Consider the following 19,221-nt stretch of genomic DNA (forward strand, 5'->3'; position numbering starts at 1 on the left):
AATTTGACCTGAGAAATATCACTGAAATTGAATGGGATGGAACAAGGTCTAGAATATGGCCCTAGAAAGGTAAGCTAATTTCAGAAGAAATAGAATAAGTAAAGGGGGTGGTTATTAGCAAGAAAATCTATTTATGTGAAAAGCCAAGGTGATTTGCCTTGGGGGTGTGAATCACTCCTGAGAGCAATTTGAATGAAGAGGCAGAAACAGTGGTGATATTGGCATTGTAGTGTACTGCAGACCACCTGGACAGAAAGAGGAAATAGATGAAAAGTTAGAAGAAATAGATCACAAACTTGGGGCAGAAGTATTATGTAGTAGTGGTGGGTGATTTCAATTATCTGTAAGTCTGCTGGAGTGTGCTCTCTCTCTGTCTCTCTCCCCCATCCCTCCCTTCCTTCCTCCTTCCTTTCTTCCCTCTCTTTTTCTTTCCCTACCTCTTCTCTCTCTCTCTCTTTATTTTTTTTTATTTTTTAAATTTTTTAAAGTATTTTATTATTTTCCAGTTACATCTCTCTCTCTCTCTCTCTCTCTCTCTCTCTCTCTCTCCCCCTCATGCAGAGCAATTATCAACTTCCTGTTTTACCTTAGTGACATGCTTATCCTTTAAAAGATCATCCTCGGGACAGCTAGATGGCGCAGTGGATAGAGCACCGGCCCTGGAGTCAGGAGTACCTGAGTTCAAATCTGGCCTCAGACACTTGACACTTACTAGCTGTGTGACCCTGGGCAAGTCACTTAACCCCAATTGCCTCACTAAAAAAAACCAAAAAAACAAAACACAAAAAAAAGATCATCCTCATAAAACCAGTGATAAAGGATGTCTGTTATTACCATTACTATTTGATATAATACTAGAAATACAAGACCTAGTGATGAGACAAGAAAAAGAAATTGAGAGAATAAACATAGGCAAAGAAGAAACAAAATGATTGAGTTTTGCAGATTATATGACTATGTACTTGGAGAACCCTAGAGAACCAACTAAAAATTTATTGAAACAATTAACAGCTTCAGCAAAGTTGCAGGATATAAAATAAACCCACACAAACCATCCAGCATTTCTGTATATTACTGACAAAATCCAGCAGGAAGAGCTAAGAAGAGAAATTCCATTTAAAATAACTACAGTTTAAAATACTTGGGAGTCTACCTGCCAAGACACACACAGGAACTATATGAACATAATTACAAAATATTATTTACACAAATAAAGACAAAGCTAAATAATTAGAGAAATATTAATTGTCTGTGGGTAGGCTGAGCCAATATCATAAAAATGACAATACTATTAAATTTAATTTACTTATTCAAGGCAATACCAATCAAACCACTAAAGGATTACTTTATGGAGCTTTACTTTATTACTTAATGAAGCTAGAAAAATAATAACAGAATTCATCTGGAGGAACAAAAGGTTAAAAATCTCAAGGGAAATAATGGAACAAAGTAGAAAGGAAGAGGTTATAACAGTACCAGATTCAATCTATATTACAAAGCAGTAAACATAAAAATTATCTGAAACAGGTTAATAAATAGAGAGGTTGATCAGTAGAACAGACTAAATATACAACATAAATGATAAGGAACATAATAAATTAGTATTTGATAAACCCAAAGATCCTAGCAATTGGAGTAAGAACTCACTATTCAACAAAAACTGGTTGCAAGAATTGGAAAACAATATAGCAGAAATTAGAATAGCATCTCAAATCATAAACTAAGATAAGCTCTCAATGGAAACATGATTTAGACATAAAGGATAACACCATAAACAAAAAAAAAAGTTTGAGGCAATTGGGGTTAAGTGACTGGTCCAGGGTCACACAGCTAGTAAGTATCAAGTGTCCGAGGCCAGATTTGAACTCTGGTCCTCCTGAATCCAGGGCTAAAAAGATTGACTCCCTATAACTTTTTCTTCATTTTTATTATTTTTTTTTATTTCCTTTTTTGTTGTTGTTGTTGAGGCAATTGAGGTTAAGTGACTTGCCCAGGGTCACACAGCTAGTAAGTGTCAAGTGTCTGAGGCCGGATTTGAACTCAGGTACTCCTGAATCCAGGGACAGTGCTTTATCCACTGCGCCACCTAGCTGCCCCTCCACTTAACTTTTGACCTTCTCAGGGCTCGGTCCCAGAGTCCCTTTCTCTCTTCCTTCTATACTACCTGACTAGGTGATACCATCATTTTCCATGGATTGTATGACAATTTCTATGCTGATAATTCTCACATCTACCTTCCTGCCCTATCTCTCTGCTGACCTCTGGTCTCCTTTATCCAACTACCTTTCAGACTCCTTAAACCAGATGCCCAGTAGACATCTTAAACCCACCATGAACTAGAACTGAACTAATTTTCTTTCCCCCTAAACTTTCCCTCTTGCTAAACTTCCTTAGCACTGTTGAGGGCAACACTATCTTTCTATTCCCTTGTCAACCTGAAAAATTATTAAAGCAATCAACATAACAAAATTAAGATCTTTAATTGGGGCAAAGGAGTTATAACTCATAATACTGCCACAGCAAGCTAGGAGTACCCAAAGAGTAGGGCTGAAAACTGAGTTTATGTGGGGTACAAACAACAATTTTAAAAAACAGCACGTGGAAAGGCTGCTTTTGGGACTGATTACCTTTTGTTTCATCTGTTAAATTATTTTACATAATAAGCTGAGGAAAATGAGATTATCTTTGGGAAATCTACAAAGTAATCAGAGGCTGAAATTAACAGTTTGGTCAGCCCCATGACATCCATTGGTGTGGGAAAAGAAACTAAATGAAATCAATCTGTTCTTAGTAAATTGTGTTTCTCACCCTCAAACCCCTAACTGAGAATCTTCACCATCTCTCATCTCACATATCTAATCTGTTGCCAAGGCCTGTCAATTTCACCTTTTCAAGTATCTCTGGAATAGCCTCCTTCTCTTCCCCAACACAAACACCTCACACCTGGACTATTGCAATTGCTTTGCTGGGGGGGGGGTCTGCTGGCCTCAAGTCTCCCCCCACTCCAGTCCATCCCCCATTGAGCTGCCAAATCAATTTTCCAAAAGCACACATCTGACCATGTCATCCCCTACTCGATAAACTCAAGTGGTTCCTTATCACCTCTAGAATCAAATAGAAAATGCTCTGTTCTAAAGCTCTTCATAACTTACTCTGCTCCTGCTCCCCATCCATTCTTTTTACAAATTACACAAGGCTCCAATGTACTTATTCTTTCATTGGGGACACTGGCCTCCAGGCTGTTCCAAGAAAGAGATGCTCTTATCTCTTGGCTATGGGCCTTTTTTCTGGCCTGGAATGTTCTCCCCACTCATCTCCACTCCTCTTCCCTGACTTCCTTCAAGTCCCAAATAAAATGCCACCTTCTACAGGAAATCTTTCCCGATGCCTCTTATTTCTCCAAAGTAATAATTTCTTTTTTTCTTCCTTCCTTCCTTCCTTCCTTCCTTTCTTTCTTTCTTTCTTTCTTTCTTTCTTTCTTTCTTTCTTTCTTTCTTTCTTTCTTTCTTTCTTTCTTCCTTCCTTCCTTCCTTCCTTCCTTCCTTCCTTCCTTCCTTCCTTCCTTCCTTCCTTTCTTTCTTTCTTTCTTCCTTCCTTCCTTCCTTCCTTCCTTCCTTCCTTCCTTCCTTCCTTCCTTCCTTCCTTCCTCCCTTCCTCCCTTTCTTTCTTTCTTTCTTTCTTTCTTTCTTTCTTTCTTTCTTTCTTTCTTTCTTTCTTTCTTTCTTTCTAGTTGGGCAATTGGGGTTAAATGACTTGCCCAGGGTCATACAGCTAGTAAGTGTCAAGTGTCTGAGGCTAGATTTGAACTCAGGTCCTCCTGAATCCAGGACCACTGCTCTATCCACTGTGCCCCCTAGCTGCCCCCATCCTTTGTTTTTTGAAGAGGACCAATAACATCAAGGGGTGACATCTTGACTGGCCAGTGAATTGGATTTAAGTGAGGCAGAGCTGGGCAAAGTCATCATCCTCACTCTCTCTTTCAGAGTCATTGAAGTCCAGTGGCAAGACAAAAGTTAAGAAGACTGGAGATGGCCTAGGATGCAGTGGATAACCTTGGGCTTTGAAGTCTGACCAAGCCTTTTTTTTTTTTTTAATTTTTGGTGAGGCAATTGGGGTTAAGTGACTTGCCCAGGGTCACACAGCTAGTAAGTGTTAAGTGTCTGAGGTCAGATTTGAACTCAGGTTCTCCTGACTCCAAAGCCGGTGCTCTATCCACTGCACCACCTAGCTGCCCCCTGACCAAGCTTTAAGGGCTCTACAATGTCTTCTTCAGCCACTTTCATGGTGATACAAATAGAAGCAAAAAGAAAGACAGTCTTTGCCCTCTCTGAACTTATAATGTGGATAGACAATACATAAGAAAAAACTGGAGCAAGGAGCCATTATGAAGAAGTCCAGATTCCAGCCTGGTGACCAACGAGGAGATAGTTGGCCTCTTTAAAGCTTCTTTAAGTGGAGATTCTTTCTGCAGTGAGAACTGGGAGAGCTGAAAAGGAATCTGTCTCTGGCTAATTTGCCAACTCTTATGCATCTCAAATTCATTGCCACACTTTGCTTTAAAGCATTTATATACCACGTTCAGGTTTATAAAGCATATGTTATTTCATCTGGTCCTCATTACAACCCTGGGAAATAGGTGCCATTGTTAACCCCATTTTACAGATAAAGAAGCTGAGGCTGAAAGAGATTAAGTGACTTGTTCAGGGTCCCCCAGCTAGGACACATTCAAGGCAGGATTTGATCTCAGTGCTGCTTTTTCTTAGTGCTGAAACTTGTCATGGAAAGCATTCCCAATTTGGTTTCTTACTTAAGAATTTAGAAATTCTTTTGGTAGCTAGGTGATAAAGTGTATAGAGTATGAGAGAAATGATTACTAACAACCAATATCTCCGGGAGATTCAGAGGCTCTCCCCTTTTTCTAAATTGTTTGTTTGTTGGTTTGTTTTTATTATTTTTTTGCGGGGCAATGAGGGTTAGGTGACTTTCCCAGGGTCACACAGCTAGTAAGTGTCAAGTGTCTGAGGCTGGATTTGAACTCAGGTCTTCCTGAATCCAGGGCCAGTGCTTCATCCATTGCGCCCCCTACCTGCTCCCTTTCTAAATTATTTTTTAAAGTTCAGTTTGCTTGGAGGACATTACTGACAATGACATTGCATTGACTCTCCTCAATCTGGTCAGACCCTACCCAACCTTGCAAAGATTTCAATTTAAGGACAGGAAACTCATTGTGTTCTACTCCAGCTTGGGAGAAGCCAGATGCTTCTGTCTATGTAGTCCAAGGCTGGTTGGTAGGTTGAGCAGAAATGATTTCTCTGTCCAACAGTGACATGATGTCACTGGCAGCTCCTCATTGCTTTAAAAAGTATACAAGCAGGGGCAGCTAGGTGGCGCAGTGGATAAAGCACCGGCCCTGGAGTCAGGAGGACCTGAGTTCAAATCTGGCCTCAGACACTTAACACTTACTAGCTGTGTGACCCTGGGCAAGTCACTTAACCCCAATTGCCTCACTACAAAACCAAAAAAATCAAAAAACAAACAAAAAAACCCAACCAAACAAAAAAAGGTATATAAGCCGTGAGCCCTACTGCTATGCTTGTCTTTGGTCTAAGAGAGACAGACAATTGACCATCCTTTTATTAATAAGCTGTTGGCCTTATTAATAAAATGATTAAATTACCCAGAAACCCTGGTACTTTTGAACAAGTACCAGGTCTCAAGACAGGAAAGCCTGAGTTCTATTACAGACACTAGCTGTGTGATCCTGGGCAAGTCACTTAACATCTGCCTGCCTCAGTTTCCTCATTAGTAAAACAAGAATAATAATAGCAACTACCTATCTACCTACCAGGGCTGTTGTGGGGATCAAATGAGATATTTGTAAAGCATTTAGCACAGCTCCAGGAACACAGAAAGGGCTATGTAAATGTTAGCCACTATTATCAGGCAATTAAATTCTTCTAAACTCATTGAATTTTGCCTTTAAAAAATTATTTGCCTCTTCTGAAGCAAAGTCTCTTTTGCTCAAGGCAATTTAAACAAAAGAAAATTTAAGATAATTACCTGCCAGGCAATTCTTAAACACTAGATAAAACTAAATCTCAATCTCAATCTCTCTCTCTCTCTCTCTTTCTCTCCCCCACTTCTACCTCTCCTTGCCCCTACTTTAGGTCACTGGAAGATATACCCCTGCTAGGCTTATATCCCAAAGCTATCCCCCAAAAGAGAAAAAGACCTATCTGTACAAAAATATTCATAGCAACTCTTTTTTGTGGTGGCTAAGAATTGGAAATCAAAGAGATGTCCATCAGCTGGGGAATAGCTAAACAAACCGTGGTATATGATGATGATGGAATATTATTGTGCTATAAGAAATGACAAGCAGGATGACTTCAGAAAGATCTGTAAAGATTTGTATGAACTGATGTATAGAGAAGTGAGCAGAACCAAGAGAACATTGTACACAGAGACAGCAATATTGTTTGATATGAAGAACTGTAAGTGACTTAACTATTCTCAGCAATACAATGATCCAAGACAATCCCAAAGGACTATTGATGAAACATACTATCCACTTCTGAAGAAAGAACTGATATTGATTGAATACAGACTCAAGCATGCTATTTTTCACTCTCTTTCATCTTTTTCTTTTATTCATTTTCTTATACAAAATGACTAACATGGTAATGTTTTACATTTACATCTGATTGTTTACCACCTCAGAGAGGGAAGGAGGGATAGAATTTGGAACTCAAAACTTTAAATAAAAATGTTTATTATTTTAAAAAATAAAGTTTACCTGTTACCTGGGCTCAATTCTGGGGTTAAGTACAAGCTTCCCTTGCTATTAGACACACTTGAGGAACTTGGTAGCTGAAATTGGTTTAGTCCCAAAGCATCTAGGTGACTTAATGTTGTTTTGTTTTGTTTTGTTTTGTGGGGCAATGAGGGTTAAGTGACTTGCCCAGGGTCACATAGCTAGTAAGTGTCAAGTGTCTGAGGCCAGATTTCAACTCCTGAATCCAGGGCTGGTGCCCTATCCACTGCACCACCTAGCTGCCCCTGGTGATTTAATGTTGTTAAAGGAAGGACTTGAACTGACCCAATGAAGCCTGGTAAGGTGAGGAGAATGGAAGATCTTTTCTTAGAACTTGAAGACCAACAGAAACCTGAGTCCAACTTTACCCCTACAGCATGTGCTAACAAGCCAGGCACTGTGCTAAACATTTTAGAACTATCTCATTTAATCCTCACAACAACCTTGATGTTATTATCCTCATTTTATAGTTGAGGAAACTGAGGCAGACTGAGGTTAAATGACTTTCTTAGGGTCATATGGAAGCTTTTAAGAGTCTAAGTCTGGATTTGAATTCAGACCTTCCTGACTCCAGGCACTTAGCTTCCTCAGAACTATCTCTAACCTCGTTTCTCTTAACCCAAGGATCTAATAACATTGAGATCTCCAGCTGCTCTCAGCCAGGAGGGTCTGTTGACCAATTTTGGACAAGTATTCTAAAATGACCGGTGAGATTTTGAATTCATGTCAAAGTTGAGCATTCCTGGTGGGAGTTCTTGTGATCTTGTGTTTACACACCCCATAGTAAGGTGGAAATATCCTGATTTTAAGAACAGGCACTTCCTTAGGACTTTACATATCTTTCTTTATTAATTTTTTAAAGTGAGGCAATTGGGGTTAAGTGACTTGCCCAGGGTCACACAGCTAGTAAGTGTTAAGTGTCTGAGGCCGGATTCGAACTCAGGTCCTCCTGACTCCAGGGCTGGTGCTCTATCCACTGCGCCACCTAGCTGCCCCGACTTTACATGTCTTTAAACACAGAACAGACTGTTAGACACTGAAGCATACAACAAAACAGTGAAAAATACAAACTTCAATTAGTGAGCTTGGAGTCTTTGACCTGAGAGGCGTAGGGTTTGTGAAATCCCTAGGGCAGCTGGGAGTAATTAGGCTCCTAGTCATAGTTGTTGTTGTCCATCCTTTAGTCATGTCCAAGTCTTTGTGACCCCTTTTGGGGTTTTCTTGGCAGATACACTAGAGTGGTTTGCTATTTCCTTTTCCAGCTTATTTTACAGATGAGAAAACTGAGGCAAACAGGGTGAAGTGACTGGCCCAGAGTCACACAGCTAGTAAGTGTCTGAGGCTGGATTTGAACTCAGGAAGAGGAGTCTTCCTCACTTCAGGTCCAGTGGCTCTCTATCCACTGGACCATCTAGCTGCCCCTTACTCATACACTGGCACCACCAAATCTGCTTACCCAGAAGAGGGTAAATTGTCATTAGGGACAATCTCCCTTGTCATCAGACATCCTTGAGGAATCTGGCAGCTAAAACTGCTTTAATCCCAGAGCAAATAGTTGTTAAAGGAAGGGTTTAAACTACATAATAGAAACCTTGCCCATTTTAACACACAAGGTGAAGTGGCCTCTGATACAGACCTGAACAGACATGCAGAAATGCTTCCTTCCCATGTCTGACAAACCTGGCCTCCCTCTCAGTTAGATTCTATGAGAGTAATCAGAAGTCTGCGACAGCTGTCTTCCCAAACTCTTCCTAAGGAGGTTGAAAAGGTCTCTTGCCTCTAGTTTTTAGTCAGCTAGAGAAGTCTTGAGCAGGGAAGGTCCTGGCTTGATGCTGATTTCTATGAGGTTACGCATTTGAGTCCGAAACAACACTATAGTAAACTGTTGAAGGGGAAAACAAATATGAATACTAATCCTGTACTCTTTGATTGAGACTCATCTGCCCCAAAGTTCTATTTAACTTATAGTAGTAGGCTTCCACCAGTCGAGGACGACCATGGATCAGCACCTTGAAGAGCCACAGGCCACAGTGAAGCTGTGCAGTCCCATACGGGAGTCATAGCTCCTGCCGCATTAAACTAATATTCAAGCCATTTCTGCCTTGGAAAGCTTGGCATTATCCCTGAGGGTTTCCAACAGGACCATCTGCCCCAAGAAAGGTCCAGGTGATATTGAACTGAATCTCAGACAAGTATGTTCCAGAATTGAGTCATCATATCTAGCCCCTTCTTCCTGGACCTTACACCTGGAAGGCTCCCCCCACAGATTTATGTGGAGAATTGCTGTTGTTCATCCTTTGTTCTCAAAGAGGATCAGGAGATAGATGTCTTGACTTGCTTGTGAATTGAACTTAAGTGAGGCAGAACTGTGCAAAGTCATCAGCCTCACTTAACTCCCACAGAGTCATCAGAGTCCAGGGGCAAGACAAAAGTCAAGAAGATTGGAGATGGCCCAGTTATGTATAGGATAGGAAGCAATTTGAGGGTCTCTCCTTAAAAGGAAGAGTATACTTTCTATGGGGTAGACACTAGTCTCATTCCTTTCAGCAGGATAGAGGAGGAAATTACCCTTAGATGGGTGGGGAAATAACGGAGAGGTATAGAGGAGGCCATTGGGGTGGGAGATGAAGAGATGACTGGCCAGGAGCCTGAAAAGGACTTAGAGAATAATAAATCCGAATTTACACAGAGAAACAAAAGGGGGGGTTTAAATGTGCTTCCTACCACGGAGGGGCTGAATTTTAGCTTGATCGAACTTCCCAAGCATCAGAAGGCCTGGCAGCCCAGAGGGAGCCGAAAATGGAGGTGTTGAAGCAAATGAGGAAGTTGCACTGAGTGACTTGCGAGTTCTCTTCGCGGTTTATTTCTTGTATTTGAATCCAACTCCACTGGCTCTGTGGCCGGGTGCTAAGAGTTGTCTTCCAACATGGGAAGGATTGTCTCTTGGGAGAGGAATATGAAACTCGCTCTCCTTGACTTAGAAAGCAGAAGGACGGGCGGCGAGAAGGAGCCACGAGGCCGATTTTAGGCCGGATGTTAGGGCCAGGAAAAACTTCTTCTTCACCATGAGAGCCATCCCAAAGTTCAGAGTGAGCATTTATGCCCCGGAAATCAAGAAAGGCTCCAAATCAAGGTGTGATTCATGGTTCCCCCTCCCTGGGGGCTTCAAGCAGAGGCCGGGGGAACCACCCGTCGGGGATTGCCTAGGCGGTTGTGTGGGCTGGGCTCCGTGCCCTGATTTGGAGACTTGGGCTAAAGTGCCCACCTTGGTGGTGGCTCTGGGGTGCGGGGCGGGGCTGGATGGGATGCGGAGTGTCACTCCGGAGGCTCCGCCCACATGAGCCCGGCCCCCTGGGCGGAGCTTCCGTCCCGCCCCTCCTGTTGTTGGGTTTCCCTCGCGCCTCTGCTGCTGCCGCCCGAACATGGCTGCGCGGGTGTGCAGCATCGCTGCGAGCGCGCTCCGCCGTCTGCCCCTGCGGAGGGGCCCCGGGCCCGGCCACCCCGCCGGAGCTGCACTTGGGGCCGGGCCGAGGTGAGCGCGGGATCGGGGCTTCCTGCGGCCCGGCCCGAGGGGGCCACGCGTGGGGCCCCTGCTGACTCAGGAGGTGCTTGGGCTGGGGTGGGAGAACGGGAAGCGGAGAGGGGGAGGGGCGGAGGCCACCCCGAAGATGGAAGGAAGGTGGGGGGCAAAGGGGCAGAACGTGGCGGGATGGGCCAAGGTGGCGGGGGGGGAGAGCAGGGCCCACAATGGGAAGATGGGGCGGGGGGAGGGGCAGGACTCAGAGGAATGGGGTGAAGAGCTAGGCTTGGGACGGGAGGGTGGTCAGTGTCCACAATGGGAGGCTGGGGGGAGGGGCAGGACCTGGAGGGGACTGGGAGAGGGGCTAGGCTCAGGACGGGAGAAGAGTCTGTGCCCACAATGGGAAGATGGGGGAGGGGAAAGGCTTGGGATGGGAGGATGGTTTGTGCCCACAATGGGAGGATGGGGTTGAGGGAGAAAGCTACCCTGGAGCGAGGGAGAAAGAAAGAGGTGGTGAGGAGAGAAGAAAGAGATAGTACTCCGAGCGTTGGGGGGGGGGGGGGAGAAGAAAGGGAAGGTTTAAGCTGGGGGGAAGGACCGTGCCCACAATAGGATGGGGGAGGGGCAGACGCTATCCTGTGGAAGAGGTAAGGGCCTGGGATGGCGCTGGGGCTGGAGGGGGGAGGGTCGGAATGGAGAAAAGAGGGAGGTTGGGAGGGGGATGTCGCCGGGCTGGGGACAAGGGAGGGGGAGGACCAGGACCTCTCTGGGGATGGGGGAGGGGCAGAGACGAGGGCTGAGTTGGGGGGAGGGGCCGGACTGGAGCTGTCCCTAGGTGGGAGGTGAGCAGCATTTGGGGGAGGGGGGGTTATGCCCAGAACCCCACTGAAAGGCGGGGTGGGGGTGGAGTGGGAAGGGAGGGCTCTCCTGCTAGGCTGGAGGCCAATCGGCAGGAGGGAGAAGGTGTCCTATTGTGCTGCTCTCCGGAGGGGCATTGTTGGGTGATTCAAAGCTAAGAAAGGGTCCTTGCTTGTGTGCCTCCGTTGAGGGGGTGGGGGAGGAGCAGGGCGAGACTTGAGGCTGCTGAATGAATGCTGCTGCTTCTTTGTGCACACACGATGCCTTGCAGCAGGCATTAAGTGGACCCTGCAGTGAATCCTGGGATTCTCATGTATTAGAGAGAAAAGGGGGCTCACTGGGGCCCCTGAGCCTTAGTTAGAGCTCCAAAGGACTTTTGAGAGGGGCCACTGGAAAGAAGCCCCCAAAACCTCTTCCTTTTCTCTTAGTCTGATCCCTTTAACTAAAGAAGAAAAAATGGAACCCTGGTAGTATTGACAACTGGGGGGGCCTTAGAGGTCATCTGGTTCAAGCCCCTCCCATTTTTCAGATGGGGAAACCGAAGCCTAGAAAGAAGTGACTTTGCTCAGGATTATACAGGTGGGGGGTAGCAGCAGACGCTGGATTCATGTTCTTTGACTTCAAATTCAGTTCTAGCCTTTGGCCCAAGAGGGGATACTTAACAAAGTATATGGAGGCCCTGGGAGAGTAGGAATCAGGTGGAGGAGAGAGAGAGCAAGCTACTACAGACTGATGGTCAGGAAGCCTGGACCCACTACTGAGCTGGGCACTCCAGACTCCATTCTTTCCCTTCTCTGGATTTCTTTTTCTAAAAACAAGTAGTTAGACTTGATTTGGCTCACCTCTAATTCCCAGTGATACTAGTTTGTGGATTTTCTTTCTTTCTTTGTGACTTGCTGGGGGTCACACAGCTAGTAAGTATCAAGTGTCTGAGGTCAGATTTGAACTCAGGTCTTCTAGAATCCAGGGCCAGTGTTTTATCCACTGCGCCACCTAGCTGCCCCCAATTTTCTTTTTTCAAATGAGAGACGAGTACAAGTGTTCTTAACCCAAGATTAAGATTTCAGGGGATTGGGGAACTTGAATGAGGGGGAAGAGGCTTCCATCTTTATTTTCACTAGTCTCTCACCTTTTTAACTCTGAATTGAAAAGCATCCTTCTAGGAAGGGGTTGATGATGTAAAAGAGGTTAAGAGCTCCTGATCTAATACTGCCCCCCCCCCTTCCTCCCATGCCCATCTCACAGAGGAGAAAACTGAGGCTGGGACTTGTCTAAAGTTACATAGCGGCAGAACTGGAATTCAAAGTCTGGCCTATCCCCTTGGCATATTTACCCTTGAGAAGAGAAGACGGGGGAATGTGAGAGCTGTCTTCCAGGATTCCAAGGGCTGTCCCATCCTTGTCCTACTTGGCTTCAGAGGACAGAACCAGGAGCAGTGAGTAGAAGCTAGCTTGAGAGGTGGGTTTAGGGTCCATGTCCCAATCATTAGAGCTTTGCTAAAGCAGAGTGCCCTGCCTCAGAGAGGTGGTGAGCTCCCCATTCGTGGAGGTCTTCAAGCAGAGGCTGGAGAAGCACTTGTGAGAGTGGGGATTCTTTTCAGGTATACATTGGGTTCGATTTTCCTCTCCAATCATGTTTGGCGATTCACGCCCATTCCCACAACACCACACTGTAACCCAGGTGCCAGCAGTTATCACGTATGCTACTTTGTATCTTTATCTTTTAAAGTTTGTATCTTTTCTTTATAACTAGACTGCAAGATTGTATCTTCGACCACCACATTGTAGGCGCTCAGTAAGTGTGTTGGAATTTGAAGGCCGCTTATAAACCATGACATAGGAACAAGCCAAGTTTTAGCATCCCATGATCATTCAACAGGCATTTATTATCAGAGGCTGAGACTACTGCAATAGCTTCCAAAGTGACCTCCACTTTCTTCCCTCTCTAATTCCTCTCTACCATTGCTAAATTGCTATTCCTAAAGCTCTACTTTAGAAACTACTCTAGAAACTTCAATGGCTCCCCATTGCCTCCAGAATAAAATAAAAACTTGTTTATTTGGCATTAAAAGGGCTTCTCCATTTGGCTTCAATACACCTTTTCAGGTAGATTGAACACAGCTTGCTTACTTAACATTCCATGGGGACTGCAAGGCTAGTCCCCATACCTAGAATGTGTTTCTTTACCTTTTTTAAAAAATTTTTTTTTTGACAGGCAATGAGGGTTAAGTGACTTACCCAGGGTCACACAACTAAGTAAGTGTCAAGTGTCTGAGGCCAGATTTGTACTCAGGTCCTCCTGAATCCAGGGCCAGTACTTTATCCACTGTGCCACCTAGCTGCCCCTCTTCTTTACCTTTTTTTTTTTTTTTTGGTGGGGCAATGAGGGTTAAGTGACTTGCCCAGGGTCACACAGCTAGTGTCAAGTGTTTGAGGCTGGGTTTGAACTCAGATCCTCTTGAATTCAGGGCCAGTGCTTTATCCACTGCGCCACCTAGCTGCCCCCCTTCTTTACCTTTTTTTTTTTTTTTTTTTTTTTAGTGAGGCAATTGGGGTTAAGTGACTTGGCCAGGGTCACACAGCTAGTAAGTGTTAAGTGTCTGAGGCCAGATTTGAACTCAGGTACTCCTGACTCCAGGGCCGGTGCTCTATCCACTGCGCCACCTAGCTGCCCCTCTTCTTTACCTTTTAATAATTTTTTTTTTTTTTTGGTGAGGCAGTTAGGGTTAAGTGACTTGCCCAGGGTCGCACGGCTAGTAAGTGTTAAGTGTCTGAGGCCGGATTTGAAAACAGGTCCTCCTGAATCCAGGGCTTTATCCACTGCGCCACCTAGCTGCCCCCTTCTTTACCTTTTAGAACCACTTGGTCTGTTTAAGTCTAAGAGGCCTTTCCTGATTCCTCCAGTTTTTAAAAGCCCCCGTGGATATTTTGTCTATATCATCATGTGTATCTCCCAGGTGACTCTTTGAAGGCAGGGACTCTTAAATTTATATCTCCAATACCTAACACAAAACAGGTAGGTACCTGGTACAGCCTCCCTTATTTTTCAGAGGAAGAAACTGAGACCAAGGAAAGAAATAATTTGTCCCAAAGTTCTTTGGGTACCAAGTCAACCATGAGTCAGCCAATGCTTATTAAGTGTTTACTATGTGCCAGGCACTGTGTGAAGCTCTAGGGATGCAAATACAAGCAAAAAGAAGGCCAGTCCCTGCCCTTAAGCTTCTTACAGTCCATTGGGGAAGACAACACCTAAAAGGAAGCTGCAAGGCATAGGTGTGAGTTCCAGGCCTGATGTGTTTTTCCCTTCTGGGAAAAGCTTTCTGTGCCATGTTGGGAAAAATTCAGAAGAGTCTAAGCTGGTGACCTTTACAGAGGTCTTTTTTAGCCCTTTTGAGGGCTTAAGCTGCTTGTTTAATAAGCATTTATTAAGCACCAACTATGTGCCAGGAACTGTGCTAAGTGTTTTACTCATTTGATCTTCACAAAAACCCTCTGAAATAGGTGCTGCTATTATCATCTCAGTTTTACAACTGAGGAAACTGAGGCAGGCAACAGTTACAGTTAAGTGATTTGCCTAGGTTCATACAACTAGTAAGTGTCATAGGGTGGATTTGAACTCGGATGGTCTGGTGTCTGCCGGTCTTGATCAGCCATCAGTACTGCTCAGAATCTTTGCTTGACAGCCAGCTCTTTCAAGGCTTCCAGAATACAGATGGATTAGAATGGGGAAAATTACCAGAAGTAGTGTTATCTTCCAAATAAGTTAAAATGGAAGGTACCTGAGAACAGCAGGGACTGGTTTTCCTTTTGTCTTTGTAATCTCATTGTGTAACTCATTTTTCTTTCTTTTTAGTCCCATTTGTGTATGGAGCTCTGAAGTCTGCCTATCCAGGTTAACACCCTGTCAATTTATAGACTTAGAAAGTTGTATGGAGGCACTGGGGCCAAGTGAGTTGCCCAAGGTCACACATTCATAACCAGTATGTGGTGCAGGTGAGAGCAGGTCAATGAGGCCAGCTCAGCATTTATTATAACAACAATGTATAATCTCTGCCTAGCACATAGCAGGTATTTGACAAACATCTCCTGCATTGGAGTAAAATAAGAGCAAAGTTGTATATAAATACCGAGACTCCAAGAAACAGGGTACCTTGGTGAGAAGAGCATGGGATTTGGGGTCAGAAGTCCTGGGTTTGAATCCTGACTCGGCTTCCTTTGTGACCTTAGACAAATGATAGCACAGCTTTAGAGACAGCTCTTAGTAGCTGTGTGACCCTGGGCAAGTCACTTCACCCTGTTTGCCTTAGTTCCCCATCTATAAAATGAGCTGGAGAAGGAAATGGCAAACCACCCCAGGATCTTTGCCAAGAAAACCCCAAAAGGGGTCACAAAGAGTTTGACCTGACTGAAAAACCGACTGAACGACAAGGTGGTGTAGTGAGTAGAGTGTTGGAACCAGCATCAGGAAGCCTTGATTTCAAACCCAGCCTCCAGATTCTCAACAGCGTATGGATGGATGGCTAAGAACTGCGCGGCCCACATCATCTGGGTTCAGATCCAACTTCGGACGCTTCCTAGCTGTGTGACCCTGAGCAAGTCACTTAGCCTCTCTGTGATGGTTGTGAAGATCAAGTAAGATACTATGTACAGTGCTTTGCTGATTTAAGATAGCTATTATTAGAACTTGTAGGGTCCTTGGGGATGTCAACAACCTTTTATTTTATAGTTGAGGATACTGAAGCTCAGAGAGGGAAAGCCATTCGCCTAAGGTCACTAGGCAGTTCATAATGAGGGGATCTGTATCACTCAGGCCCTTTGACCCCCAAATCCATTGCTTTTCCCACTGTTGTCGATTTATTTCTCTGAGCCTCAGTTTCTCCTCTGAAAAATGGCCAGTTTGAGCTAGATAGCCTCTAAATTTCTTTTTCGTGCTAAATCTTGTGAAACGTTTCCAAAGCCCCAGCAATCCAGATTGGGTTGGATTGATGCCAAACCAGCAGTTGTGGAGGGTCATGGACTCTGATGGGCAGTTTCACAGTTGAGTCCAAATCAGCCTGCTCAGATTTTTGAGGTGGCAGGTCCACTAAGAGATACCTTCATAAATGTTATAAACCTGTCTGAGAAAGAGAGGTGAGACTCTATCAGGGATATTGAGTATTTGATGTGCCAGGTCTCTTCCAAAGATCTTATAATCTAGCTGGTTAATCGTTCAATCACCAAGATTAATGATGTGGCTGCTATGTACCAGGCACTGAGCTAAGTTTTTTTGTTGTTGTTGTTTTTGTTTTTGTTTTTTGGCAGGGCAATGGGGGTTAAGTGACTTGCCCAGGGTCACACAGCTAGTAATTGTCAAGTGTCTGAGGCTGGATTTGAACTCAGGTACTCCTGAATCCAGGGCCAGTGCTTATCCACTGCGCCACCTAGCCGCCCCCTGAGCTAAGTTTTAAAGACAAAAAAAAGAAACAGTCCCTACCTTCAAGGGGCTTATACTCTTGAAAGAGACAACATAAACATAAATGCATGTATACACAATATCTGCAAGATAAATTGGGAAGGGAGATGGGAGGGCTTAAACGGATGGGGATGATCAGGAGAGGCTTCACCTGGATCATGATGCTTAGGCAGTGTTCAGAAGGGGTTCCAAGAGATAGAGGCGAAGAGAGTGCGTTCCAGGCATGGGACACATGCAAAGGCATGGAGATGGGAGATGAAATGTACTATGGGAGAGGAGCAGCAAGAGGGCCAGTTTGGGTGGGTGGTAGAGTGCTTAGAGGGGAGTGAACTATAATAAGTTTGAAAACCCAGACTGTACAGGACTTTGAAAGGTAAATAAAAGAATGTATTTGATCCTGGAAGTAACAGGGAGCCACTGGGGTTTTATTGAGTAAAAGCAGTGACCGGGTTAGATTGACACTTCAGGAAAATCACTTTGGGACTATAAACTGGAGTGAAAAGAGATTTGAGGCAAGAAAACCAATTAAGAAGCCTTTGCTATAATTCCAGCAAGAGATGACAAGGGTCTGGACCAGGGTGGTTGGCTGTATGAGTGTAGAGAGGACTGTAAGACTCACGTATCATTAACAGTACAGAAGAGCATGTGCTATTGGAAGGAGAGGTTAAGATCATAGAATTTAGACCTGGAAATCTCTTAGAGATCACCCAGGCCAACCACTTCATTAGACAGAAAGGGAAACTTGGCTCCAAAGAGGAGATAGGATTTCTCCAGAATTCGAACTCCGACTGGTTCTGAATTCTTGGTTTTGTCCTCTACCCTAGGTTCTTTCCAAAATTATTAGCTTCAGGAAAGGGTTCTTACAGGTTCTAGCATCTGAAAGAGACTTGTAGGAATCCTGTCCAAAATGTAATTTTATTTTTAATTAACAACCATTTATTTTATCTTCCTCCCACCTCCCTTGCCCTGAAAAAGAAATAATACAAAATTCTTATAAAGAATATACATATCCACGGGGCAGCTAGGTGGCACAGTGGATAGAGCACCGGCCCTGGAGTCAGGAGTACCTGAGTTCAAATCTGGCCTCAGACACTTAACACTTACTAGCTGTGTGACCCTGGGCAAGTCACTTAACCCCAATTGCCTCACTAAAAAAAAAAAAAAGAATATACATATCCAAGTAAAAGAGATTTCCACATCAGCCATGTCCCCAAAAATGCACATCTAATTATGTGCACTGAATCCATCACCTCTCTGGGAGAAGCTGGGTAAGCAGCTTCATGATTGGTCCTCTGGAATCAGGGTTGGTCACTGTGCAGATCAGAATTCTTTGTCTACACAATATTGTTATTATGTAAATTGTTCTCCTGGTTCTGCTGATTTCACATTGCATCAGTTCATATAAGTCTTCTCAAGTTTCTCCAAAACCATCCTTTCTATCATTTTTTCATGACACATCAGTATTCCATTATAGTCCCATACCATGATTTGTTTGGCCATTCTCCCAATTGATGGAGGCCACCACAAGAAGAGCTGCTAAAAGTTATTTTTGTCTCTATGGGCCCTTTCTCTTTTTTCCTTTGATCTCTTTGCAGTATGGGCCTACTAGTGATATTTCCTGGGGCATGATTTAGGTGGACTTGTGAGGGTCCATTTCCCACATCTTACTGATGGAGAAACCGAGACCAGGAGAGGAAGAGTGATGTCCATGGTCACACAGGCTGTAAGAAGCAGAACCCAGACCCAGATTTGAACCTGAAATCGAGTGCTTTTAAGTGCTACATCCCACTGCCTCTGACCTTAGGCTCAGGGTAGTGTGTGTGGGACAGTCCATTCCAGGCAGGGAGAATGCTGGGAGTACATGGAAGTTTGAAAGAAAAAGGAAGTCTGTATTTAAAGATCAGATGGGTCTGCTTAAGGAGTCAGAAGATAAGGAAGGGCCAGATGGTGGAGAACTTTAAATGCCAAGCAAAAGAGTTTAGATTTGGGCAGCTATAGGTGGCACAGTGGATAGAGCACCGGCCCTGGATTCAGGAGGACCTGAGTTCAAATCCAGCCTTAGACACTTGACACTTACTAGCTATGTGACCTTGGGCAAGTCACTTAATTCCCATTGCCCTGCCCCCCAAAAAGAGTTTAGATTTTATTTTGTTGGGAGCATTGGAGATTTAGGAATAAACATATATTAGGCTCCTACTGCATGTGGGGAACTGTACCTTAACAGTGCATAAAACTTGTCTAGCAATGGAATGCTGGACTTGGGTTACTTAGGGGAGCCTTGGGTTCAGATTCTACCTTTGACCCCTGGCTTGATAGGGCCTAGCTTCAGTTTTCCCCTTTGTAAAATGGGAATAATAATTAACTGTGGCATCTACTTCACAAGGTTGTTCACCCCAAGAATAAAGTAAGTTGACTTTGCCTGCTTTGGAAAAGGGTGATGAGGGGAAATATTAGATTGTTTCTACTGCGTTCTCTAAAGTTGTCCTAAAACCTAGCTCTTTCTAGACTTGATTTACCCATTAGCAATGTTCAGGTGCTAAATGTACAAAGACAAAACTGAAACTGTCCCTGGTCCCCA

General features: G+C 44.2%; 1 protein-coding gene across 1 annotated transcript in view; it reads left to right on the forward strand.

Moving 5' to 3' along the window:
* The first annotated feature begins 10,193 nt into the window (after positions 1 to 10,193).
* NIPSNAP1 (nipsnap homolog 1) overlaps positions 10,194 to 19,221 on the forward strand; it is a 41,524-nt gene continuing 32,496 nt past the window's right edge. Inside the window, exon 1 of the mRNA XM_043973159.1 lies at positions 10,194 to 10,346. Coding sequence (XP_043829094.1) covers positions 10,237 to 10,346 — 110 coding nt within the window. The 5' untranslated portion in view covers positions 10,194 to 10,236. The remainder of the gene's footprint in view (positions 10,347 to 19,221) is intronic.

Source organism: Dromiciops gliroides, chromosome 1 (assembly GCF_019393635.1).
Source record: "Dromiciops gliroides isolate mDroGli1 chromosome 1, mDroGli1.pri, whole genome shotgun sequence".
NCBI classification, from domain to species: domain Eukaryota; kingdom Metazoa; phylum Chordata; class Mammalia; order Microbiotheria; family Microbiotheriidae; genus Dromiciops; species Dromiciops gliroides.